General features: G+C 39.5%; 1 protein-coding gene across 1 annotated transcript in view; it reads left to right on the top strand.

Annotated features, from left to right (window-relative positions):
- LOC139926923 (uncharacterized) overlaps positions 1-25,531 on the top strand; it is an 82,640-nt gene extending 57,109 nt beyond the window's left edge. Inside the window, exons 36-67 of the mRNA XM_071918786.2 lie at positions 1,451-1,495; positions 2,323-2,367; positions 2,910-3,017; positions 3,835-3,888; positions 4,192-4,245; positions 5,539-5,592; positions 6,947-7,054; positions 8,076-8,129; positions 8,608-8,715; positions 9,240-9,293; positions 9,552-9,605; positions 10,450-10,503; positions 10,599-10,652; positions 11,666-11,773; positions 11,924-11,977; positions 12,100-12,153; positions 12,398-12,451; positions 13,097-13,150; positions 13,834-13,887; positions 14,005-14,058; positions 14,284-14,337; positions 14,692-14,745; positions 15,557-15,610; positions 15,760-15,813; positions 16,531-16,548; positions 16,861-16,914; positions 17,704-17,766; positions 18,252-18,417; positions 20,178-20,287; positions 21,649-21,729; positions 22,365-22,547; positions 25,292-25,531. Of these exons, the coding sequence (XP_071774887.2) occupies positions 1,451-1,495; positions 2,323-2,367; positions 2,910-3,017; positions 3,835-3,888; positions 4,192-4,245; positions 5,539-5,592; positions 6,947-7,054; positions 8,076-8,129; positions 8,608-8,715; positions 9,240-9,293; positions 9,552-9,605; positions 10,450-10,503; positions 10,599-10,652; positions 11,666-11,773; positions 11,924-11,977; positions 12,100-12,153; positions 12,398-12,451; positions 13,097-13,150; positions 13,834-13,887; positions 14,005-14,058; positions 14,284-14,337; positions 14,692-14,745; positions 15,557-15,610; positions 15,760-15,813; positions 16,531-16,548; positions 16,861-16,914; positions 17,704-17,766; positions 18,252-18,417; positions 20,178-20,287; positions 21,649-21,729; positions 22,365-22,547; positions 25,292-25,441 (2,319 nt within the window). The 3' untranslated portion in view covers positions 25,442-25,531. The remainder of the gene's footprint in view (positions 1-1,450; positions 1,496-2,322; positions 2,368-2,909; positions 3,018-3,834; positions 3,889-4,191; positions 4,246-5,538; positions 5,593-6,946; positions 7,055-8,075; positions 8,130-8,607; positions 8,716-9,239; positions 9,294-9,551; positions 9,606-10,449; positions 10,504-10,598; positions 10,653-11,665; positions 11,774-11,923; positions 11,978-12,099; positions 12,154-12,397; positions 12,452-13,096; positions 13,151-13,833; positions 13,888-14,004; positions 14,059-14,283; positions 14,338-14,691; positions 14,746-15,556; positions 15,611-15,759; positions 15,814-16,530; positions 16,549-16,860; positions 16,915-17,703; positions 17,767-18,251; positions 18,418-20,177; positions 20,288-21,648; positions 21,730-22,364; positions 22,548-25,291) is intronic.
- Positions 25,532-26,504: the final 973 nt, after the last annotated feature.

Here is a 26,504-nt window from a genome sequence, read left to right as displayed (position 1 = left end):
TAACAACATCTCTAACAAAAAAAGAAAGAAAACAGTTAAAGACATAATATGCATCCCGAAGCAATGAACTTATCCAGAACAGCAATGGTCAAGTTTTCACTTGGAACAGAATATCAATACAACTGGTTTTTAGGTGACAGAATATAGTTGCAACATCAGGCGCAAGTCATCATAAAACAAGTATATACAGTCAAGCTATTGACATTGTAGGGAAATGTATTGTATTGTGAAGTAGTATTGTAAAGGAAAATTAGTTAAATCAAATTCTCCATTTAGATTTACAGGAGACATTCCATTTCGTCTCTTCTACTTCTTCTCATTGCAGTAGTTTATTAGCTAGATCTCCACCTTTACATGAGCGCGCCATAATAACAGTGTATTGTAATTGATCAACTTTGTGACCGAATTCAAGGAAATGTGTAGCAACTGGTGAGGTGACATCTTGGCTGCAAATCGCTGATTTGTCTTCCCCAATATAAGATGGCGGGATGTTTTCCCCAAATAGATTTTTGAACAAGGACATTGTAGACATTTTGATAATGTAAGTGATGCACCCTTTCATATACAAAACCAGCCGCTGCATTTGTTGCTAGGTAACAAAAAAGGAGCATGGGGCTTGGTGGTTTACATCAACATAAAGGAAGTTCTGTTCAGCTTGTAGACGCTTCTCTTGAAATCTAAAACTGTTCTGAACTAGTGGAAAATGCAGACATTTACAGACTGATGCACTCTGTTAATAATGTTAGCAAGTCAGTCATCACTTCAGCTCTTGAAATGAGGCTGTAAGGATGTTAAATGTGTCACTGAAGTGCAGCTTTCTGCCAAGGCTGTGAAGACTGAGAGGAATGAACAACAACAAATTAGACACATCTCAAGTTTTCAACATTTTTCTAAGAAAGCTAGAGATTCATTTTGAATAATTTGTTGCCAGTTTAATAATAAATGTCCCTGCGCTGTCAAAGGGAACTGTATTTTTTGGTTTTTTGTTTGATTGTCATATATTAATATTAATATATAATGCTGATGTTTGTGGTTCTCTTAAAACTGTCATTTCTTTGTATTTTTGTTTTTATTATATCATTGAATACACCATTACATGATAATCTGACCATTTTGTGATGTTTCCCATAGCACCATTGTATTCTTAGACCATCAACACATATTTTCTTCAGTTTATCATGTTCAGTTCAACAGATTTGAAGGAAAAAACATTTGCTGGTAAAAGTCCACCACAGCCAATCAGTGCCATTTTTGCAAAGGCTCCAATTCTGAAAATGACATGAGATAAAGTGGACCAATTATATCAATTTCAGTGCTTTTACAAAAAGCTGAAAGATTTGGCCTTTTTCTGGCCTGTTTCTATGAACAGCTTTAGTCACAGCTTGCATAAGAGAGTGAGTAGTGGGTACAATTAGCATATTTTGACTTGTCTTGACTTTGTTTTTGTCAGGGTCTGCCAGGCTCTCCTGGAGAGAAGGGACCCAAGGGACCGCAGGTGAGAATAACCTTTACTGGGGCAGTTTGTACCTGTGAACAGTGAGAAGTGAACTGAGTACTTTATTTCCCACATATGTGACCTATTCTAAATTAGTTGGACATAGAGTGGTATGCCAGCGGTTTGCAGTCCATTCATTACAATATAATATTATACAATAGCTTCATTGTCCCGAAGGAAATTCAGCTTGCAAGGCCAACACATTAAACATAATGTGCATCATATACAATATCGCACACAATGGTGAGCAGCACGCCACACTTTCACAAGTTAACAACATTCACAGGTGAATTATAATTCTGGTCAGTCTAGTAATGAGAAAAGCCAACAGCAACAAGTTAAACAACTTCCAAAGGTTTACATATTCAGAGCTGTTTATTGCTGAAAAGGAGAGAATGCAGCCTTACGTAATACACATTATGAACAATAGTGAACAGCATTAATACAAATTTACCATGATAACAGTTAACAGCCTAGCCGGTCCATTTCTGTGCCTGCATTAAAGCATCTATTTCATGTCCTCCTCTACTGACTGATACAGTGTGTCAGATGTAATGTGTGAAGGGTTTAGTCCCAAATGTTACAGTGTGTCCACTTTTAGAAAAAAAAACATTACTTCATGTTCTTCATTCAATATCTGTAAAATGTAGTAGATCCAGTCTGAAGGAATATTAGCAATTTGAAAACCAAGGACTTAACTAAACTTACCAACTATTCTTCAGAATGCACCACATCATACAGTATTTGTTTCAATTTTGTGTCCCCAACAATTTGTGAGAGTAAGTGTCACTCTCTTTTGGGAATGCAACTCTTCTTCTTTCTCACAGGGTCGACTTGGAGATGTCGGACCCAATGGGATACAGGGCCTACCAGTAAGTTACAGTGCTCAGGGTGAAAATTCATTTACACCCACTTACCAATGTGTGTGTGTGTGTGTGTGTGTTTCTGCCTGTGTATCTGTGTGTCTGTTTGCATGCATGCATTTTTATTAGGGCTGTAAATTGCCCCTTGAAATTAAATTTGACCATGAATTGACTGAAATGAGTCAAATTTGACTGAAATTCAATTATTAATGAAACAATTTACATAACATCGGGCACAGTGAATCTAAAATGTATTCTAAACAGAGAGAGATCTATTCAGAGTCGATTCTCAACATGTAGATTTGCCGTTATTCAGTTTCTTGAAAGATGTGGGCTGGTGTTTTGCTTTAAATTTGCAAGAGAAGATAACAGTAGATGGGTGAGCCTTTCATTTTACTGAGGGGAATCCAAATGTCTTCCAAACATCACTTCTTGAATTAGTAACTCGAATTCATGATGATTTTTTGACATGCGACTGAAATTCGAACACTGAAATCCATTCTGACAGCCTTAATGTCTTTGCCTGTGTGTTTTTCTCTGTTTATTTCCAGGGTCTTGCCGGTCTCCCAGGTGCTGATGGGGCGATAGGAAAACCAGGACCCAGGGGAAGCAAAGGGCCCCCAGGGCCACAGGGGCCAGACGGGCCGCCGGGAATCACAGTGAGTGGGTACTTACCATCGACTGCTGTTCTACCAAATGTTGACAAACTTGAGTATTACATACCTCAAAAAAGATAAGATAATAGGTAATAAAAGATAATAAGATAGTAGATAATAAAAGACTAATAAAATAATAAAAAACTAATAAAATTAAGAAGATGCAAATCCGTCTATCATACCCTATAGAAACAGGTGTCTGATATTATACATGATTTGTGTATCACAAATAAGAACCAACAAAATTATCAGTTGCCAATTTTTTATACAACAGTGCATCAGAATTGACAGAACACTACCCATCAGGACAATTATTAGTTTAATATTTGTTCGTTTTAGCTAGTTAACCAGTAAACACCAGTAACTGGAAGATACTTCTAATTGGCAGTATCCTGTGTCTTTCCAGGAAATTAAATATTTTGCTTGAAGAGTGAAATCAAAAAGAAATATATCAGACTGAAACTTTTAAATTCTAATTAACTTGAAGTCTGGTTTGCGTAAGGGGATTCAAGAAAAGATGAAAATGAACACTGCTTCACTGTACCTACAGAGTGATATGTTGTGCCAGTGGTAACATGACAACATTAGAGCCATGTATTGCTCCACTGTGGTCCCATTTATCATGGATATCACATCAAAATATCATATGACCTCACATGCTTATGCATTATATCAAGATAAACTACTCCAGGGCCCAGAATACTAATATATAAAAGCATAGTAGAGTCATGATAAAGTGGGTGTAATCAGTCAGCTTGACACGGATCTTGTGAATCTCCTTACTCGGCTGTTTTACAGCATGGTGTTGTTTTCTCCCCAGGGTGAACAAGGAGCTGATGGATTATTAGGAGCAGCAGGGGAAAGAGGAGACAAGGTAAGCTCATATGTTGATCCTGTAATGTGAATGTCTTCTTTATAACGCTCTCCTGGAGCAATAAAATGTAAAGTATTCTCTTTTTATGCATTGTAACTCTTTATTTATTCTCTCTTCTTTACACTTTATTGTCTCTTTTTATTTATCTTATGCTGTATTTCTTATCTAATGTCTTATATACCTTGTGTAAAGCGCTTTGAATTTCCTTTATGTACGAAATGTGCTATATCAATAAACTTGCCTTGCCTTACCTGTGTAAGGTTTTGTTGGGCTCACTTACTGACCTGTCATGGTAACCTGCAGGGTTTGCCTGGACCAGCTGGTGATGAAGGTCCTACAGCACAAGACGGACAACAGGTTGGTACAGTTTTATAGAAGAGAAAGCTCAAGCATTCTTTTATGTACCAGAGTTTAAAAAAAGATGTATTTCTATGGCTACCCTACATTTTCCATCAGTGTTCGGCTACACTTTATTTATAGAGCTCTTTTCAAATCAAAGTTACAGATTGCTTCACTAAACAGCAGAGATGGAAAACTATAAAAACAGCCCATCTTAAAAAACAGCAGGAATAAAATAAATAGATAATAAAATAACAATAAACAAGAAAATGATAGCGCTTCTAAACCCAATCTAAACCAAAAAGCTAAATAAAAGCAAGTTTATAAAAGTCTGCTTTAGAAGTGATTTAAAAGAAGACACTGCAGTAGCTTGTTCCACCATACAGGGTCCTTACTGAGATTTTCCAGATTTTCAGCCTGGATTTTGGATCGACCAACAACGTCCGGCTCAAGGATCTCAGGCTGAGGTTTGGCTTGGAGAAGATTAAAATGTCAGAGATGTAGCTAGTGCAGCACCAGCCTTGTAGGTGATCAGTAAAATCCTGAAATCAATTCTAAAATTTACTGGCGACCAGTGTAGAGAAGCTAAATTAGGTCTTACATCACATCACATCTCTTACATTTAGTTAGAAGCCTTGCTGCTGCATTCTGTCCGAAATTTAGACAAGAGAGAATCCAGACTGAGACAGGAGTAAAGATGATTGCAGTTGTCCAAACAAAATGATATAGAGGCGTGGATCACCTTTTCAAGGTCAGAGAAGGATAAAAAAAAAAAAAAACTTACTTTGGAGATGGATTTCAACTGGAGGAAACAACTTTCTTTATTTGATCATGAAAACAGAGGTCTGGATTAAATATCGCTCCCAGGTTTCTAGCAGCAGGCTGAACATAAGGTGAGAGACGACCAAGGTGAGACTGCAGCTGCTTAATGGATTTGGGAGGGCCAAATAAAACAAAGCGCATTTATTGTCATTGTCACTGGGGGCATGCCATACAATGAGAAGGCAAACCAAACGTTTAAAAAAAAAATGAAATCAATCAAAATAAAACATTTAGCATTTATCAAGGAGACACTGGTATTCTCTCCAACTTGCGTAGCTGCTACTGGATAATTAGATTATGGACTGTTGTGATGAGAAGAGTTTTATTATGCTGGGATGTGTTTTTTTTATGGACTGTATGTATTTGTTTGTCTTTGAAGATTGTTTTGTTAATAAATAAATAAAAACTATATTATCTATCTACATTCACAGGAGCACAGTAGACATTTTATCAGTCAGTTTATGATTGTTCTGACTTTTTCTTATCCAGGGTCTGCCTGGCCAAACGGGAGTCGAGGGCCTGCCTGGAAGGAAAGGGGACCAGGTCAGTGATAGCAGCCGCACGACTCCTGAGTCTTTGCCTCACTGTTCATTCACTCCGCTAGCAACTTGGAAAATAGTCACTTTGTTTGTACAACCACAGAAGCAGCAGTTTATGGTGGCCAAGGTGACTTTGTTATCTTGTTTGTTGGTACAGAATAGATGGTTGCAGCTCAATTTTGGCGGATAAAACCCTTCAGCAACCAGTCATGTACTAGCATTGCTCTATGCCAGTGATTCTCAACCTTTTTCATATCAAGGACCCTAATTTAGTCCACATTAGGGCCACGGACCCCCATTTGATGAAATTTTTCCTTTCTGACCCAAATCTGAGAATATTTTTATTGTTAGATATGATTTTGTCCAGAATTCCAAGAATAACTGTATTGTAAGTAGAGAGATAACAGTGAAATTATGATCAAAATATTCATTCTTCTACATTCTCTAATTGTGTTAACTTCTTGTAAATGAAATAATGCTGAAGTTTAACAATTCATCAATTTGCTGGGGACCCCCTGGAACCCCCTCAAGGTTCCCTGGTGGTCCCCGGACCCCACATTGAGAACCACTGCTCTATGCCACCCTAAAGGTGCGTTTTCACAGAGTCGTAACTTCACGCGAAGGATCGCGCTGCTTCCCAATATTGGACGCTTGATTGGTGTGCCATATGTTTCTCCTCCATGACTACAGAGAAACAAATAAACACTTCCTGGCTGCACCTGATTGGACGAACGCTTTCACTTGTTGAGCTGTCTTTGGTATCTGCCAGGACTTTTTCAAACTGGAAAAACATGGCAGCTTGTTTGGAAAACTTTCTCTTACATTACGAAAATAGTTCACCGAAATGTGTTTCTGAAAACATCTGAGGCAAGAAATAAGCCGTGCAGTTGCTTAATCTATATCCATTTTCGACAACGCCTAGTTTTAATGTTTGTACACAAGTTTCGGGAAGCAGGGAGTCACGCTGGATGCCCCTGATTTGCATAAAGTAGACTAGACCTCAACTTTATGCAGATGTGGAGCAGCCAACATGACGCACCGTCTCTCGAAACACGCTACCAGAATGCATTGCGCGGCGGCTTACATAGAAAATGAATGGGAATCGTGGAAATGAGGGAACCTGTGAAAACACACTGTAATGCTGCAGCACTGTAGGCACTGCAGTTTAAACTGTAGTATGGCGGTGTGGGTGCTTGTGGTATGAACGCAAAGTTAGTTATGTGTGTTTAACAGTCAAGATTGATCAATTTAACACTGAAAGGAATCTTCAGTAGGGAATTACACTTCAGCCCATGTCTGTAAAACCTGCAGTCAACAGTTGTATCTCAGCTCCTGCCTTCTCCTGGCATGTGTGACAGGGCGACCCAGGGGCTTGTGGGAAACTTGGTCCTCCAGGGATTCCAGGAGACAGAGGACTTCAGGGTCTCAAAGGCCTGCAGGGACCTGCTGGACCGCTGGGTAAAGAGGTAGGTGCACTTATCTGACATTTGTCCAAGGTTGGGCAAAGACGCTTTTGTGACCCCTGGGCCAGATGCTTGATCTATACTGAAAATCTATTTTTTAATCTTTATTTTCACAGAGAAGGTTTGGAGTTGAATAGCATGCACGTTGAGGAGTGCATTCTGTTTTTAAGCAATGTCCTGATTCACATTCATACACATTCACACCTGTAACCCTAAACTAATATCTAATAAATTGTTTTAGTACATTTTTATCAGTCTAACATTTCTAGCCAAAATTTTGTGTGTTCCTTCAAATATGTATTAAAAATTATTTGAAAACCATCGAACCAGCATCACTGTTACATAAACCATGAAATTAAAATGTCCTGATGATGTTATGATAGCGATAGCGATGCTTGAGCATTGCTTGTCTGCACTTCAGTGACACCATCAAGGGGAAGGATCTCTCCCTCATTCAACCTGCAGCTGATGAAATGTGTGATGTACACAATTGGCAACACAAACTTTTTTCACCATTGAAACAGAAGCAGAACTTCCACTTTCAAAGCATTTGGAAGCACCTCAAAACATAAAGCTGCGCTGCGCTGCAAGCTCATCAAAATGTTATACAAATAATTAATCGTCTTTTGTGTTGCCGACAAAACAATTATGCAAGCCAATAGAGTGTGTAATTCCTTTATAAATTATTTATTGCCACTTTTTCTATTATTGTTTTTGCAGTTTCTGTTTGAATGTAAAAAGCCATCTTGAAAAACAATATACCATAGGTCACAAAAGTGGTGAACAGTGTTTGTAAGGAATGAGTTTTCTGTGGACAGTTGTATGGGTGAATAGGATTTGAATAGGATTTTGTTTTGACTAATAGTGCAGTGAAGCAAAAAGAACAGTAAGGAAAAGATGAGAAAAATAAAATAGAAAAGAAATACTTTGAAATCGATCAATTGAGGGTTTCTTTTTTTTGTCCTAATTCTGATACACACTAAGGCAGTCACCTAACTCCAGGTTTGTGTTCACTGCACCCTAGGGTGATGTTGGGCATCCTGGTGATGCTGGTGACCCTGGACCCGAGGGGGACAAGGTAAACTTGATTGCTATATTAACGGAGCCAGCAGTGCATGCCTTTCCTTTATTATAGCTGATTGCTTGTTAATATGTTTGTTTTGCTCCTTTTATTTTGCAGCATTTTGTATTTTGAAGAAAAGTTCTATGCAATATAGTTATTATAGTTTTCATATGCTTATTTATTTATCTATTTGTTCGTAATGTGAATGTGTTGGGCTGTATGTATTGTACAGTTTCTTAAATGTATTGGGCTGCCATTTTTGTCTTTTTGCCAGGTATTGTATGATGCATCCTATAATAACATTTACTCCACTTACCCCTTTCCATCAAAGGCCACAATGGAAATAAGCTTTAATTGTCTAATAAATCAAATCAATGTCAGAATGGATAAGCTAATATTCTGTTCGCCTAGAGTGGTCATATAGTCTGTGGTTAGTAAAGTTTGACAGGCTCTGAGTGTTGGTTGCAGTGTTTGACCCGACTGTTGTCTGCAGGGTGACGTGGGACCTTATGGGCTGTCTGGTAGAGAGGGTCCTTGGGGTGCGCTGGGCGAGAACGGAGAAAGGGGCCCTAAAGGGGAGAAGGGCCACATTGGACTATTGGTGAGCACAACTTTACTCATTATCAAACCACAATCCTAACAAGACCCTCAAATGCCATCATTTCATTTGTTTCAGTACATTTTGATCGATTTGTTGAATTTTTGTTTGAAATGTACCTGCACAAGTGAGTCCTCCATATTATTTCAGGCATTGATCATTACAGCCATAATATCCGGGAGGGCATTATGTGACACTTGGCTACCCCACGTTCTTAGCTGAATCTCCATTGAACCCGTAAACATAATAAATATTGTCCTGTTAGAGTATTATGGCTTTCATATAACAGTTACCAATGCATGTGTACTATATGGAAGTAGTGAACATAAATATGACTAAGAAAAAAGGAGAAAGGATGACAGATCTCTAACTCAGGTCAGATTTAGCGCACCAACCAGATCCATTTGTAATAAAGCACAGCTGCCTGAGGTTTATGGGAATTATCAGCTGCTGAAACCAGCTTTTGTAACAGTAAGCCATAGTTGTGCCTGTGCTGCTCCTCATGTCACGTTCATCTGCTTGAACAGGGTGAGCCTGGGCTGATGGGTGAGGTGGGACCTGCAGGTTTGACAGGGTTACGGGTGAGTCACTTCAGATGACAGTTCTTCACTGAGATGTATTGACTCTGTGGACAGCATGCCGTTCAGCAAGGCCTTTAAATTAACCCATATTGAACACTTGTCAGCTATGATTGACAGTCATTGATCCGGCTGACACATGTTGTTTTTTGTTTTCCTGTTGTCAGTGTCACACCAGGCATCTTTATACACTTCCAAACCATTGTTAGTGTCTGAAGTGTTTCTGCACAGGCTGAATGTGGTGTGATGTGCTTGTTTTAGGGAATTACAGGCCCCAGGGGACCACCAGGGCCAGATGGGCCCCAGGGACAGAAGGTAACGAGCAAGCAGTCGCCATACACTCATAACCTTGTTGCCAATAAGTCTGTTATTGAAGTACAAAAACAAAAGATTGTCAGGCTCGCTTTGCAAAACCAAATTGCTGCAAACTGATTGCCTTGTTCCTATGAGTATGTTCATTCTTTTATTAAAATGCAATAAATAAACAATAAGGTCCTTCTCTAATCACTCACCTTAGACAAAAATTGTATGCAAATCAATGTAAATGTTTCATCTAAAGAAAACTTCCAAGATATCAAGTCATCATGTCAACCTACTCTGTATCAATGCTTTTCAAGCAGCTGATTTCACTGATTAACACACCTTCAACCAGAGAGGAGGAACTTATCAGTAGTAGCTCACAGTAATCAGTAATGTGCGTTTATATGCACATTATGTTGTTAAGGTCTTAGTCGGGATATGGCGTTTACATGGAACAATCAGTAACCAGTTATTTCATATACCTGTATACATGGAGATAGTCTAACCAACCTGCCAAGTTACTCCATGGAAAAAGCACTTGAATTTTTACATGCCAGAATATACTGGTTAATGTGGGCATATCCCAGCTAGCATATTTGGGTTTTTCATATTAGGGTTATGGGTTTATCCAGCTTATGGTAAACGGGATATAGCATTTACACACACCAACTCATAAACAGAATATTTGAGTATCCTGAATATAATCCCTACCCCTCCAGACGCCCCGTCACGCACTTCTTTTTTATAATGTACTCCCTCTCTGATTCTGTCTACTTTCATACATTAACTCCCATGCTCTGTCTCTCTTTGAATATTTCTCTGAATGAAAAAAAAAACCCATCTTCATCCATGTCTCCAGGGGGAGTCGGGGTCCGCAGGAATGCCTGGACCTTCTGGGTTAGGAGGACCTCAGGTAAACTTCCTTCTCATTAATCATTTTTCACACAGTGTGTATGGGGCAAAGCTCTTTATTTGGCTCCAACTGTTCTCCCTTCATCATGTTCACAGGGAATTTCCGGGGCACCTGGTGTCAGAGGTGATGCAGGGAGGCTAGGACCACCTGTAAGTGTCTCCTGCTATTATGAAACTACTCACTTTGCTCTATTTGGTTTATTTGTCGTGCACAACACACATTTAGCAATATTTCATCTATTCCACTAAAGCTATCCTTAAAGGAATCCTTAAAGTTCACCCAAAAATGAAAAATCTGTCATTATCTACTCACCCTCATGCCAGTTGAAACACAGTTAGTCCACATAACACACAGGGAGGCTGCCAGCACAACTCTGTAGCAGCCTTCTCCAAAAATACTAAAGTCAATGGCGATCGGTTCTTTAGAGTTCCAAAAAGAGTAAAAAATGACCATTAAATTACTCCATACAGCTTGTGCAGTAAAAACAAACTCTTCTGAAGCCAAATGATCGCACAGTGAGTGGAAACTTCTACTTTACTTCTGCCAGTAGGCCCTTACAGTATTGCTACAGTTTAACATGCTGCCTGTTAGCCTGCTAGCTCGCTCACTGAGTCAATATAGAGATAGCAACAGGTGAAAAAAATATTTTGGCAGAACTAAGGATTGTGGCATTTTTTTTGTCCACCTGATGGTCAGTTGATAAAGCAACAGGAGAAAAAAAAATAGACACTTAGATATTTGGTTCAGGGCCTTTCAGGGCTAGATAACTGGGATTCAAGCAACGCACGAATCTCCCATGTATCTCCCATGTGTGGAAATATGTCATTCAGTCCTGTATTCAATCTTATTTCCCTTGAAACAATTTAAAACATCTGCTAACAGAGTAAAGTAATTATACTTGTTGCCAATGCAATTTTTTCCTTGGGCCAGGTAACATCAGTTTGAAGTAAGATCGTACTACTAGCAAAAAAAACAGAAATAAATTGAGTCCCATCAGAACCAAGTCAGATTATCTCTCCCCATTAGCAATATTTTGATTTCATTTACTTTAAGGAGAAGTACATTTTAAGACCAAATACAAAATGTAAATGACTTTATAAATGACTTCTTAAGATGAATGACTTGCATTGCATTTACTCTATATGTGATGTCTGCATGACAGGGCCCCGTAGGAAAGGTCGGGCCTCAGGGAGACACGGGTGTTAAAGGGGAACCAGGGCCAGAGGGACTGAAAGGAGACGCAGGGGCTCCAGGCCCACCAGGGGAACAGGTGTGTGTGCTTTTCATGCTGTTAGGTATAACACAGGAACCCACTGCAAGGTGTTCACATTACTGTATGATACTATACATACTTCACAAATAAATACAGTACAAATAACTTAGTGTATGTAAATATCCACAATACTTCCTATCTATCTAGGGTGAGGATGGTCTTCCAGGAGTCATGGGTCCCTCGGCTCTTCCTGGGTTAGAGGTAAAAACTCTCCCTTCCTGAGCTGCATCTGTCTGCTGTTAATTACCAGTGCTGAAGATTGTGCACTTCATAGCCTCTCTAACTTCATTACATGTGCCTTATGTTTTCTTTCCCTTCCTTAGGGTGCTCCTGGTGAGGTGGGAGCCCAGGGGCCCCCGGGTCCCCCAGGGGTTCGAGTAAGTTTCCATGTGTGCAGCACAGGATTGCTGCGGATGATGAAACCACATTTTGCAGTTTGGTTGTGCCATATTAGTGAGGAAAATAGGAAACATCCATAAAGAGCATAGAGAACATCTATAATATCTATCTGTATGTCTGTCTGATAGCAAGTTGAATATAGCCAGCAATACCATTTCTAGGAAATAATTAAGTATATTTAGACCTTTTAAAACAGTAAAAAAAAATATGATTGCCATGCAGGGAGTGCGGGGAAGCCCAGGACCAGAGGGGAAACAGGGCATGAGAGGGGAGAAGGTAAGATCTTCAAATATTGTTCACTAATATATACAGTACATCTTAATGAGCCATTTAATCTGGTGTTCAAATCCTACTTTTATTCCCAATAGGATCGGTAATTGTTTTACTTCCAAGGCATTCACATTACATGCAGGCCTTTTCAAGAGTGAAACAAGTTGAATTTCACTGGAGAAAAGTAAAAGTCATCTGGTTCCATTGTCAGATTAAAGATGTCACTGGATTCAAGAAATCCTTGAAACAAATTTAGTTGCATCAGAAACAAGTGAAATAATCTCACCTGAATGACACTTTTTTTCACTAGTTTGAGGAAATTATAACATTTTTTTGCATTTTTTTTTTTTTTTTCTTCTATTCATTACAGATTAGTATGTTCTCTTTGTGATTTAGAACTATAGGATATAGGAATGAGATCTGACCTCCCTAAAAAAATATTAGAAGCCCTAAACATTTTAAAAATCATGTAACGGCATGGGGGAGCCAAGCACATATGTTTCTGTAGTAAACCCCTCTTCAGTTTGCAGTGTGTGATTTGTAACACAGTCATAGCTCTGCAGCTGCCTCTTTTCCAGGGGCAACTTGTGCATGCAGAGAGGCTGCGCTGCATTCACTTGCTCGCTGATGTGTGTGATTTCACCCCTACAGGGAGACGATGGCATAGATGGATCACCGGGGAAGACGGGTCACATTGGAAGGAGGGTAAGAGCGCTCCGATTCAATCTCTTTTAATTTTGCAGTTGAATAATAGACGGCGCTTTCCACAATAACAATTCTACAGTGTTTCTCAAAGTGTGGGGCACGGCCCCCTGGGAAGAGGCAACCGGGGTGTACGGAGAGATTGGGGGAGAAAGGGAGAAAGCCACCACTTCTTATCAATGTTATACTGGCTGTTATTTCTTTTTTAAGTCTTGCATCTTAACTATTAATGCTTTAATGATGTGCTGAAAGAGGTGATTCTAAGAAATGTGAAGATTTATGGCCTTGCATATTACTGGCAAAAAGTCTGTGTAGATTAATTTCTTCTTCAACTCTTAATTTTAAGCCCAGTGGATTTTGTTTTAAAACATACTGGCAGAAAAGCGAATTTAGCAGCTAATTTAGTCATTGTTTCTATTTAGATTTATAAAACAGCCATTGTTTAGTGTTGAAATACAGGAATTATGGTATAGATATTGTGCTACATGCGTCATGCCTGTGTATGTGTGCATGTGTGTGTGTGTACGTGTGTGTGTGTGCATGCGTGCGGTGAAAGGGGAAATGGCTGAAAAAGTTTTGACAGCGACCGCAGTAATGAATTCATACATAAAAGATTAGGTTATTTGGCGTGTGTTTCGACTCGCTTTGTGCTGCCTCATTGAAAAACATGGTGAACACATCCGCAGGGGAAAAGGGGCAAGGCAGGAGTCAGAGGGACCAGGGGGGAGAGAGGACCAAAGGTGGGATATCTTGAGATACGGCTTCACACACACACACACACACACACACACACTGTTCTGTACACCTCATTTAATTACGTTGCATGAACCAACACTATCTTTTGTCCTGCCTCACAGGGAGACAAGGGAACCACAGGACTGATAGGCCCCGCTGGGTGGGCAGGGCTCATTGTAAGTCGATTTCTTTCTTCTTCTCTTCTTCATCCGCTCTATCATCACTTATGCCATAGTTTAAAAACTATATCAGCAAACTGCCTCTTAAATAACCTATTCCTTTCCCTCCCTTCTTATTAAACGATTGGAGGGAAAGGGATCTATATGTATTGCACTATTATAATGCATGTGATCAGTCAGCGAATTGATATCCATTTGATGAATGTCTTTTTTATCATCAAGGGAATCCCCGGATTGCGTGGGGAGTTTGGGGATCAAGGTGAAAATGGGAAAGAGGTAAACACGTAATTAATGAACAATATATAGGTGCAATGGCAGGTTGACATTCAGCCGGACCAGACTGGAATCAACATGTTTATATATATGGCTGGCTTGACTTTTTTCCTGAAGTTGCACCAGTTGAGTTTGGGTTTGGATTCAAAAAACACAATTGAAAAATACCATTACCGGTGAAATTTTGTTGCCGTTTGGGCTCGCAAAACGCTATTATTACATGCTGGGCTTAGTTTGGGTTCGGGCAGAAATTTGAGGTTGAGTTGTGCTTGAATTTTCAGGACAGACTCAAGCTTTAGCACTGATTTCACTGTAAGAGAGAAGGTGGAGACTTGACTGCACTGTTTGTATCTACAGGGTGAGAAAGGGGACATGGGACTCCCTGGATCAGCTGGAGGTGATGGCATGAAGGTATGAGCTGTCAAGGTTTATCATGTCATCACTTAAGAGATATGCATAATGTCTACTAAAGGAGTGATAATAATGTGAGGATGTTAACTGTGATTATAGGTATGATGGTAATGCAGCTAGCAATGTCTGCATCATCAAAGTGCCCATAATTATAGTAAAGAATATCCTCAAAGATATTGTGGCTTTTCCACAATGTTTGTCAATGCATGAAGAGTGTTCCTCAAGCTAGTGCACATGCGGAAGAATAAAATAACAGAAGAAGCTAGAAAGATCGCTAACCAGCTCCTTGGGTACCACAGGATTTAGCACAGGAAATAATTACATTTTAATAAAGCATGAATTATCAGTATCTTTGTAATTAGTCAAAGCTTCTTTGACAAAACACAAAAGGCCATATATGTGTATAATATTATCTGTCTCCTATCAAAACACTAATAACCACTACACAAAGATATTAAACACATCACTAGATGATATTGCACATATGTAATAAGTAAAATAAGTGTAATAAGTACAAAAAATGCCGATAGGATGAGATGATTTATGTTCTTCCCCAATACAATTCATTTTCTCTCAAAAACAAGTGATAGTATCTTGAAATACAAGGCAGATCCCTCCACTTTTCCCGAGAGGGAAATTATCTCACTCCATTAGCATTTTTAATGTGTATTCAGAAAAATAAGATTTTAAGCTGATTACTAATTAAATGCCTTGTTACAAAGCATATTTCTCCTTTGGATATTTCTTGCATTGTCTTCCATCCGACTTCTTATGGAAACATTTTGTCATAAATGCTCTGTGAATTTTTCAGGGTATTCGGGGTGCTGTTGGGATGCCGGGGCCGGCCGGCCTGAAGGGGGAACAGGTATCCTATGCAACATTAAGACCTTAGTTTTAGTTGTTTGTTCCACTTTTGTGTTTTCAAACTTGAATGTTTACCGTATTTGAATATAGGCTCCTTTTTTGATAGCCAGCTTTGTCTCTTGTCATTAAACTTTTTTCTCTCTTAATTAGGGGAATATTGGTCCGTCTGGACCAAGGGGCACACCAGGAATGCCAGGACTGCCTGTAAGTTTGCTTTCTCTCATTATTTCCCATTTCCCTTTAATCGCCTCAAAATTGAAAGTGCCATTTATTGATTCACTTTGCAAAACACATTTTTACAGACTTATACAGTACATGCATTTATATAATTGTATTTTACCTATTTTATGTGTTGTCATTGCCTGTTTTATTCTCATTTAGCCTGTTTTTAATTCATATCTGGAGCTTTCATTTGTTTATCTCACTGGCTCTTACTGGCTGTATAGAAAGCATTTTGTTTTGAATTCCTTCTGGCTATACAAAGTGTAGCCACGGCTACACTTAGATTTTGTAAAGTTTGGGCAGTTCATCAATAAATCCCTTTTATCACTGTGGAGAAAGTAGAGAATTGGAGAAAACCATGTGAATGTGTCACAAAGCTATTATTGTGTTAGAATAATTCCAGTAATTCATTTAAAGTGCAGACTGTCATCTAACTGTCAGGTAACTAATCATTTCTTCAATTGCCAGACTGTTGAATCATTCACAATCCAGCAAGTACATTATGAATCTATTTGTTCTATTGTGTCTTTGGAAAAAAGCCATTGAATTGTCTTGTAAAAACTGCAAAGCCACGCCGGATGGTTTCTTAATGCAGCAGATAGAAGCAGCAGGAGGTTTGCAGTCGCTCTTTACACTCGGTCTGCACACTTCAAAGCAGGCAGTCATACTCACGCCCTTTTACTCTCTCTTCTGTTGCAGGGTTTGTTTGGATTAAAGGTATGATACCGTCACTTCAAGCAGTCTTGTCCCTACAAATCAAACCCACTGTAGCTCATACTCATCTTTATCTGAAAAGCAAATGCCATGGAGAATTCTTGCATTGGTATCGCCTCTGGTTTATGTTGATGGCTCACATAATCATAAACCTGTCACACGTTGGAGATACCGTTAGAGTGTAATGGGATTTTGCAACAGTCTGTATTTCCTTATCAGTGCATTTCATAGTTTATACTATGGTATCACAGAATACCATGCGGAACGGTGCAGAATTGTACATTGGTGCTCATTACATATTCTCTTCCCCAACAGGGTTTAAAAGGCTTTCAAGGTTTACCTGGCCAAGCTGGGAGGAGGGGCTTCCCGGTAAGTCAGACATCAGAGTTTAGGCATGTGGCCCTATATAGATGAATGGGCAGAGTGTGACACAAACACTGCCAGAATTAGGAGTTTGATTCCCACTGGGGTCACCAATGGTAAAAAAAAAAAAAAAAAGATTGTGCAGCCATGTTACTATAATGCACTTTAGATAAAAGCATCTTCCAATCGACAAATGTATAATTTCATACAAAGATGTCTGATGCAAATGAAGTCAGCAAGTATGAGATGCACAAGTCTTCTTTTATATCTGTCTTTCTGCTGACATATTTATTTACTTCACTGCCTTTTGGCCACCACTAGTTTTGGATATGGGGGGGAAGGAGGCCTAAATTTTTAGTTATTTGGCTGAGAAAGTCTGCTTCTTGAACTTCAAACTTCAAATCAACTTTACTACAGTCTTTATACTACAAAGAATGTCCATTGTCACTTGCTATTTGTCTTAAAATCTTCAGACAATGTTCTTAAACCAAGGCAAGATATCTGTGAATGTTGTGAGATTTAATGTTTCCAGTATAACTCAACTAGTAGTGACACTATTGAGACAGATGGAGAAATCTGACTTACTCAAGATAAAGTCAATTAATTCAAGAAAATTCTTGAAACGTGAAGCTGCTTGGAAAGAACCTTTCTCACCCAGTTGCCAGATTTTTCACTTGTTTTATAAATATAACATTTTTAAGACAGAATACAAGTATTAAATGACTGCTTAAGATAGACATTTTTGCAGTGTACTCCCAGAGGGTTAATCAGTGTTGCGTCTGCCTTTGGTTTTAGGGTCCACCTGGCGTGCCTGGACCTCCAGGACCGTCACTGAACATGACCTTAACTCAACTCAAGGCAAGTGATTCATATCTTCATTATCAAATAAAGGTATTCTATAAATTGGTCGAACACATCAGTACAACCCATTTACCATGAGAGCACCTGGGGTATGTCTATATAAATCGAACCTTTTTATTTTATTTTTGTTACTACTTTTAAGGAACTTCTACTTAATGTGATAGAGAGAAACAACATATAACATGCTTGAAAAATAAAAAGTTAAAAGCCAAACTCGCACTCACAAGATCACAAGTAGCCTACACGGTGTCCGCATCAGCCAAAAACATCTTGTCAAAATCATCACAACTTTTTTCTTGTTCCCAATATCCATCATCGCCTCAATCTCTATAACTGCATATTAAGAAAACTGGTTTTGTGCATTTTCATTCACTATTCTATGCTACAACAATAAAGCCTGATACTTTTTCTCTCATATTTCAAATATCACAATAATAAGAAGCAACTCAGCAGGTCTGCTCTTAATCTCTTTCCATGTCTAGGACCTGATGTACGTGTCAGACAAGCCCAACTATCCTCTGCTCCAGACGCTGCTGGAGTCTCTGCAGCAGGAGCTTTGGCTGCTGGTCGACCCTCCTGACGGCAGCAAGGAGCATCCTGCCACCACCTGCCTGGAGCTCTGGCTCTGTCACCCCAACTACACCAGCGGTCAGTCACTAAGACACTCAGGCCTCGGGCATATTGACAACGTTTGGAGAACCATCTTTGCAATAAAACTGTAAAATCCTCACTTCCGCTGGAGCCACTTAGGATCCGGCTATGGAGGTGATTTAGAAACCGTGTAGCCTGAGTTGTGTACTTGTACACAGAGCGGTTTTCAAAAGATTATCCTCTCTATTATATCATGTGGGCTCATTTCACACTCCATGACACACCAATTCCAAACTTTTCTCAAATTGTCTGATAGAATAAATCCATCTGATGTGGTTCATTTGTTTGGCTATCAAATGATACTGCTCCGTTTAGGAATCTTTTCAAATTGGTAAGAAATGAGGAAAGATTGACATCGACAGAAAATCTAAATTCATGCCTGCCTAATTGACAATGTTCCTATGGTTGAATTTTCACTGATAATCAGACACTTTCAGCCAATTTCATTGCATTTTCACTCACTGGAATGTTGAAAAAAAAACATAAAACTAAAACATGTTCATAGTGACACCTTAAAAATGTAGATAAATGTACATATAAATTAAAAAATGTGTATGAAACCTCATTTTCTTGACAAATGTATTTCTGAATACAGTAGGCCACAACCTAGCATACCGGTATTTTGGTGTGGGCTTATTTGTTGAAATATTGTTTAAGTTAGAAAAATAATTTCTATGCCTACTCAAAACACATGTCTTTAGTACAATTACATACCTTAAGTATACTTTTTTTCTAGGACATACCAGTAGTTCATAGTTCAACCAAATACTACACTTTTTTTAGGCTAGAGTTTTTTTTCCAATGGAAGACCAAACTGCAGCTGCATCAACATCTTATTGCTGTTGTCATCAGAATATTTAAAAGATATAATCTATTTCAATAACAATTTAAATAGATTATATATGTGACATGACAGATGTTCTATTTCCTAGCAACACCCCTAACTGATGTATTTATATCTCCCACCTCTATAGCAATGAGAATAAGAGCTTTCCTGGAATTTCCAAGTTTATAGTTACCCTTCTTTGCCTCATTCTGTCAATAAAAAGCAAAGAGAAAGCCTTTTTTTCTAGGGTACTATGGAGGTTTTACTTTGGCTTTTCTAACAGCCCCTGTGAGCTGGTGTCATCTGTCAAATCTATACTGTATTTGAACCACAGCACAGGTGACTAAAATTGGATGTTTTGATTCTGTACAGTATCTTATGCAACACAGTAAAAACTACTTATGTGATATGAAAACACACAAAATCAAGGAATTTGCCTCAGTACAACTCACAACAAAAAATATACAATTACCTGCGAAGAAGGATGAAAGCTGAAGAATGTAAGGAGGTGAAAACATGTTATTTTTCTTTTAAAAGGACTCCAATAGTTAGCCATTCCTTCTGGGAACTGTTTACCCATATCTAATGAATAATCTAACGATTAATGCCTCTGATTAATGAGGTCTCATTGAATATCATGGGTGAAGGATTTAAATGCGGTGCACTTCTCAGCTGCTGGTTAGAGCAGGAATAATAATAATACAGGAAAGTACTGGAAATATTCTCTGAAAGTATTCTACCATACGCTGGCTGCATCAGACCCGTTCCATTGCTTTCATGTCTTTAATGTTTCTTCAGTACAGTGACTGATGCGTTTCCAGGCTTCATCAGGTTTTGCTCTTCCCCATCAGGTCTGAAGCCTTTCAGTGTGCAGTAGAAGGCTTTCATCCTTGAAGGTTTCATTGAACTTGCTGTTAACCTCTCTCTGCAGGAATGTATTACATTGACCCCAACCAGGGCAGCCCAGCAGATGCTCTGCTGGCCTACTGCAGCTTCTCCGCTACATCAAAACAGACCTGCCTCCATCCTCGAGACACCCAGGTACAAAGGCATTATTAGAGAACGGTGAGAGGAATTGCACTTCTAGATGGAGGAGGTGCCTGCTAACTTCATGTCGCAGTGTTGCAGCACTCAAGACTGACTCAAGTTCCAATTTTGATGATTTGTACTTGACTTGAACTTGAATATTGATGACTTGGACTTGGACTCAGACTTGCGCACTGAGGACTTAAACTTGAGGTTGACACTTCATCACCTTAGACACAGGTTACACATCTTTTCAGCATTACCCTAAATTTGTACTTGATCTGGTTGTCCTACATGTAGACAGACGCTATGAAAGTTTATCTTACAACACAACCACTGATGGATGATGTAACATATCAGTGAGCGAGCTGCCTCGGCGCGAGAGCGTTGCTAATCAAGTGATGAAGATGGTTCCACCACATGTTGCGAGCTTCGCTTACATTGATTTTACATTAACTGGCGTGAAAAGAAGTGCCAAATGTAAAATATGTAAAAGAACCATCAAGGAAAAGACTGTTCTAGCATGGATTACTTGAACTCAAACTGGTTACTCGGACGCAGACTCGACTACTGAAGACTTGAGAGTGGACTCGGACAAGACCTTAGTGACTCTGACTTGGGACTTGGGACTTGACTTGGCCTTGAGGTTTGGTGAGTCGACTACAACACTGTCATGTAGCACATAAAACACCACACACTCATAACTGTGATGCAGGATAAGGCTTTATTATTACCAACATTTCAACGGGCAGGATGGTGTAGTGAGCAGGCAGACGACCTGGGTTCAGGCCTCCATGTCAGAAAGCATCTGCCCTGCTGAAGTGTCCTTGAGCAAGACAATGAATCCCTACCAGCTGCAGGGCTGCTGCTCTGTAGCTGAGCCTGACCTCTGACCTCCCTGTGGAGGCGGTAAATGCAGGCCTTAACAAAGTACCACATTCATCATAAGGGCATGTGACATCTGACACCCTGATGAAGGCAGCCTGCCGATAAAGATGTTAGCGATAATAAAATCTTTTTCTGTCTCAGAGTTAATAGTGTGCAGCTATACTTTCAATTCTTAAAAAAAAAACGTAGACACCATCTCACCTCTCAACCTCGCTACTCTCATACAAACAATGGGTGAACATTCAGTATTAAATAAAACACTGAGTCACTCAACCAAAGAATAATATGAATTGGTCTCGGCTACCTCCGAGTGAATGCATTTTTAAGAAAGGAATCCAATTTACTTTTGGTTCATGCTTGAGCTGCATGCTAATCTGGAGTTCATCAGCTGCTGTCTGAATATCATTGCCCTTCACGAGTCTCTTACATGATAGCACGACTGGCTCTCCAATTTGCATATTTGGTCTTCTTCTCTTCTCTGCCTGCAGGTGCCCATGAAAGCCTGGATGGAAGAGTCTTCCACAGAGGGATCTTTCCTGTGGCTTAGCAGGCTGGAGCAGGGCTTTCAGGTGGGTGGATGCTAAAGCATGGAAGTCACATAACGATAACAAATTTACCCTAATTTGAATCTATTATCTTACATAACCCTACCTCTAGCAATTCTAACATCGATGTGGGCAGATCACTGAATTCATCATGAACCTAGACCTCAATAAAATTACAAACGCCGGCAACAAGCCATATCAAATTAATGGTGTCACACAGCCAATTCCTATATGTATTTAATGTATATTCAATTATTATTCTTCACTTTGCAAAGTGCAAATGTGACACATACAAAAACTGGAGATACTTGTTACACTAGTTTGTGCTCAAACACAAACATAACAGAATTTATGTTTTCTGCCTTACGTCTGCGGGAAAACATGGTCATTTAGATTTTAGTGATTCGACAAATGTTTCCAGTGATGATGGGATGTCTCCTAAATGTTTTCAGATTGCAGGCAAAGGTTTCACACTGATTGCGTATTTGTTTCCACTGCGGTTCCCAAAAGTGTTTAGCAAGCATTAAGATCATCTGTTTCCCATCTGCTTTAAGCCTGTTTTATGTGTTTGTTGTATTTGCGATATTGTTATTCTTGTTCTTTAATTATCTACCAGCCGAGAGGAGTAATAAACCAAATTCTTAATCTTCTGCCGTCAGTTTTACTATCCAGGTGCCAATGTGGTCCAGATGCGATTCCTGAAGTTGCACAGTAATACTGCCATCCAGAAGGTGACCTACTCCTGCCATCCAGGGCACAAACTCGGACAGACAGACAGAGACGTCAAATTCCTGGCTGACACAAGGAAGCAAAGTTACCTAGGAGCGATTAAAGACTGTGTGGTATGTAAAAGATGCTTAAACTTGTTTCCACCAGGCACCTCTTTTTTAAGCTAGCAGTGCTAAATAGAGGCTGTTGTTTTTATGGGACTATTTAAAATTGTGTGTTTGAAGCACAGATCCCTTGTGTTTAGGTTGGATTATTTTTCTCTTCTAGCGCTCAGTGCTGAGTGTTAAAAACATGCTAAATTGTCAGCAATATTGGGCAAAACGGTGCATCTTTTCTAGTGACAGTAATGAGACAAAGAAGCCTAGCACTGAAAAAAGGACACTCAACCTTCTTTTTGTTTGGTTTGGGACTCATACTTTACTTTATTTGAACATTTTTAAAATTTTTACGTGCATACGGTAAATCTCTTAAGGAGTTTATGAATTGTCAACCACAAAACCTGGCTGCTCTGGGAAACTGTAGTCAGCATCACTTTTTTTTTACATTTATTTTTAAAATCTAGTCTAATAGTTTGACTTTCCACACTTTTACAAAAAAGGAAAATTAGTTTTAGCTAATATTATTTTATCTTGTGTTCCAGATCATCCACAAACATACAGACGATATACCCTACAATTTCTCCTGTATACCAAAATGCAATGCGATCGTCCCATGTCCGGCTGCGTCAAACGAATATCCGGCGCATTTTTTTGAAGCAATGATGTTTAATGTAGTGTCCGAAACTTTGTTTGGTCGTTGCCCATATAGTTCAGTATACAGTATATACATACAAACACTCCATAGGGAAGTAGTTGGAAGTTTTGAAGTGAACCTTAAAATCAATTTGTAATTACCACTGAGGTCAAGTACAAGTAGAGCAGAACAGTCACAAGCATGTGCTGCTAAATGCATATGTATCTCCAAGTAAAGCAGTCTGCAGTATGATTTGAAAGGAAAACAGATTGGAATTTATATAAGAAATAATTTCTGTTCCATTATTCAATGAAAGAGAAATCAGATTAACCTTTGTTAGTCTCATGAATGGCAGTGGCACAACCACAGGCAATGGGTTTGAAGTTTCTGAAAGTAATACATATTAATTTAGGGTTAGGGTGAGTATTATTCATCTAAATTCGACCACATCTCTTCCAACACAAGGAACACTATTAGAAGAAATCAATACAGAAATCAATACAAAAGAAAGACCAAAATTCACTTTTGGTCTTTGGTCAAAATTTGGTCAAAATTCACAGTTAAATCTTAAGATAAGTTCTGCAGCAATTCAGAGGTGACATTGGAATTAATATAATTTTTCGACATTGCATTGATTGATCCAAAATTATAGAGTACCGACTTCATGGTCTAGTCACGCACCAGGACGACACTTTGGGATGATTAAATATTATTGATTGAATTGTTGAATTATCAGGCAAGGCGACATGCAGTGGTAGAGGGTGGAAATGGAAATGGGGTAACATGGAGTTAGGTAGCTCTCCTGTCACTGAATAGGAATATTACAAGAGAACTGGTATCTTTGGAAGCTCTTAATAGGAAGGGGAGGAGAACCATGATGGCTTATAAAGTTGGGTGGAGGAACCTGGCAACTCTGGACCTGGTTTGGAGGGACCTGGAAACCCTGGAACTGGGGGGAGAGGGCATGATATTTTTGGAAATTTCACGGTGAATTCAGGGGAGGGACCTGGCATCTCTGGAAATAGAGGAGGAGGGACCTGATATATCTGGGAAAATGGGTGGAGGAGTGTGGAAACTCTGAATGAGAGGAGGACAAGAAATCTGGCATTTCTGAAGAAAAGGAGGAGGGGAATCCTGACCTTTCTGGGAGGGGAGGGGAGGGGGATTTGGAAATTGGCTTTGATCTCTGTGAGGGAGGTGGAAAATGCTGCTGACTTCTCTTGGAGAGGGGTCTGTGGAGGGCATGTAATGGAATGACGTGCAGGTCCTTACATGCAACAGAGGTCATGTGTGGGATTCGAAGTCAAGATGCCACCAGTACATTTATCCGCCTTAGTGCAGTGAGCCACCAGGACAGAGAAGTAGGTTTCCCTGTGTGCAGTTACCAATATAATGCAACACTTGGTGGTGACAGCGGAGCCCCAGGGCAGCTTTTGTTGGAAATTGACTGCTCCTGAACTTTCATGGAGATGTGTGTGCGCTGAAAAGTGAAAATGTGAAATATCACTTTTAAGACATATCACAGATAATAGTTGCCTGGTGTCCAGCCCCAATGAATCGCAGTCTTTAGCACTTTTTGAATTTGCATGGTGATTCATAGCGGTCTAGACGCAAGCCTATCCACCGGCAGTTATTTCGGACAGATACTATCCGAGATACTTGATTGGATGGTCGATGTGGGCGGGACAAACCTACTAGCAAGCTAGATTTAACAATTTTGTAAGTCCTTAAACTTAATGACATTTTTTTTATTGTTGTGTCTCCATTGGTCAACGTCCCTCCTGTATTTCTTTTTCGAAATCTAGTTTGCTGTCATCCATTTCCTTAGCCGGCACTGCCATTTTGGTAGTTGTTGTCGTGCTCTGTAATGAGGTCATAAGTAGGTTTGTCCCGCCTACATCAATCATCCAATCAGGTATGTCGGACAGCATCTGTCCCAATTAACTGCCGATGGATAGGCTTGTGTCCAGACCCAGAAAGACTGTGATTCATGGGGGCTGAACACCAGGCAAAGATAATAGATATTTAAGGATATTGTCACACACACAAACAGCATATTAAGAAATGTGATAATGATTCCAGTCGATTGAATATAAAAATCTGTATTGTGTTCCCTGTGTGTCAGCCTGGAGAGGAGACCGTGTCTGGAGCCCGGGAGTCTGCGTTCGAGTTCGAGGATCTCCAGCTGCTTCCTCTGAGAGACGTGGCGGTGATGGGGGGTGAAAACTTTACACACCAGTTTGGCTTCACCGTCGGACCAGTCTGTTTCAGCTAGAGGGCGAGACAACTGTGCCATCCCTTATAGGACTCACAGATCCAGGATATGAACCTCTATCCAGAAGCCCCCTCCGCTCCCCCCCCAAAAAAAACCCTGGAGACCAAGAGGACAACTGGAATCTTTCCTACACTTTCTGGCATCACTATTAATCCCCCCCCCCCCCCCCCCACTTGTTTTTGGGGGGATCACATCTCTCAAGTTGAGTGACTCCACATAAATTAATCTGAGAGGGCATCAGTCTCCCTGTGCTCATGTTTTTTATGGAGAAGTCAATTTTGTTTACAGAGACGTTTATCTTGTATTGAATAATTTAAAAATGTATGTTGTTTTTTTTAATCTTTTATATATACTGGTTTCTTTTCCATTTGATTTTGTATTATGTTCTTTGGGCTTCTGTTATAGCCAGCCCATTGTGTATATATAAAAGTCAGACTGTCCTAACTGACTGTTCTGTATCAAATGCAGTGGGGTTTCGCCTCTCAACAATGTGTTCTGTTCAGGGACACAGCTACTGTTGTCCCACTGGCCACATGCCACCAAGCCAGTAAACGTCCTCTAAGGTGCTCACTGTAATGCCACTGCTTTAGTACTGTAAGTGAACTGAGTAGTTGTGTTACTTTTTTCAAGGTGCTGATCAGGTTTCATTTGAAAGCCCAAAATGTGTCTCATCATAAAGCAATAAAAGGGGGACAGTCATTTCATCTCTTCATCTCAATACTTGATGCTGTCTGTAGTAGGCTACAGCAAGACTAAATCTCATTTTGTTAAAATACAAAACATTGTTTGTTGTTTTACAATTTCAAATATTTTTTTTAATTATTTTTCATGTCTCAGGTATGATATCTTCATATGATATACACACAGGCACTGAAGCTGCTGTTGATTGGTTTGCATGGTTGGTTTTGTAGTGGAGCATTAAGGTGATGTTGAACTTTGGTAGTACCTTGGGTTGTGTAGCTTCCTGGTCATGATATAACCTCAAAATCTGCGATTCTCTGTTATCAGTTGTTCTGTGAGAGGGGATTAGAGAATTGCATATAGAATTGCCAATAATTGTAAA

The sequence above is a fragment of the Centroberyx gerrardi genome, chromosome 2 (genome assembly GCF_048128805.1).
Source record: "Centroberyx gerrardi isolate f3 chromosome 2, fCenGer3.hap1.cur.20231027, whole genome shotgun sequence".
In the NCBI taxonomy this organism is placed as follows: Eukaryota; Metazoa; Chordata; class Actinopteri; order Beryciformes; family Berycidae; genus Centroberyx; species Centroberyx gerrardi.
The sequence above is the reverse complement of the archived record's forward strand: the minus strand, read 5'-3'. Positions and strand labels throughout refer to the sequence as shown.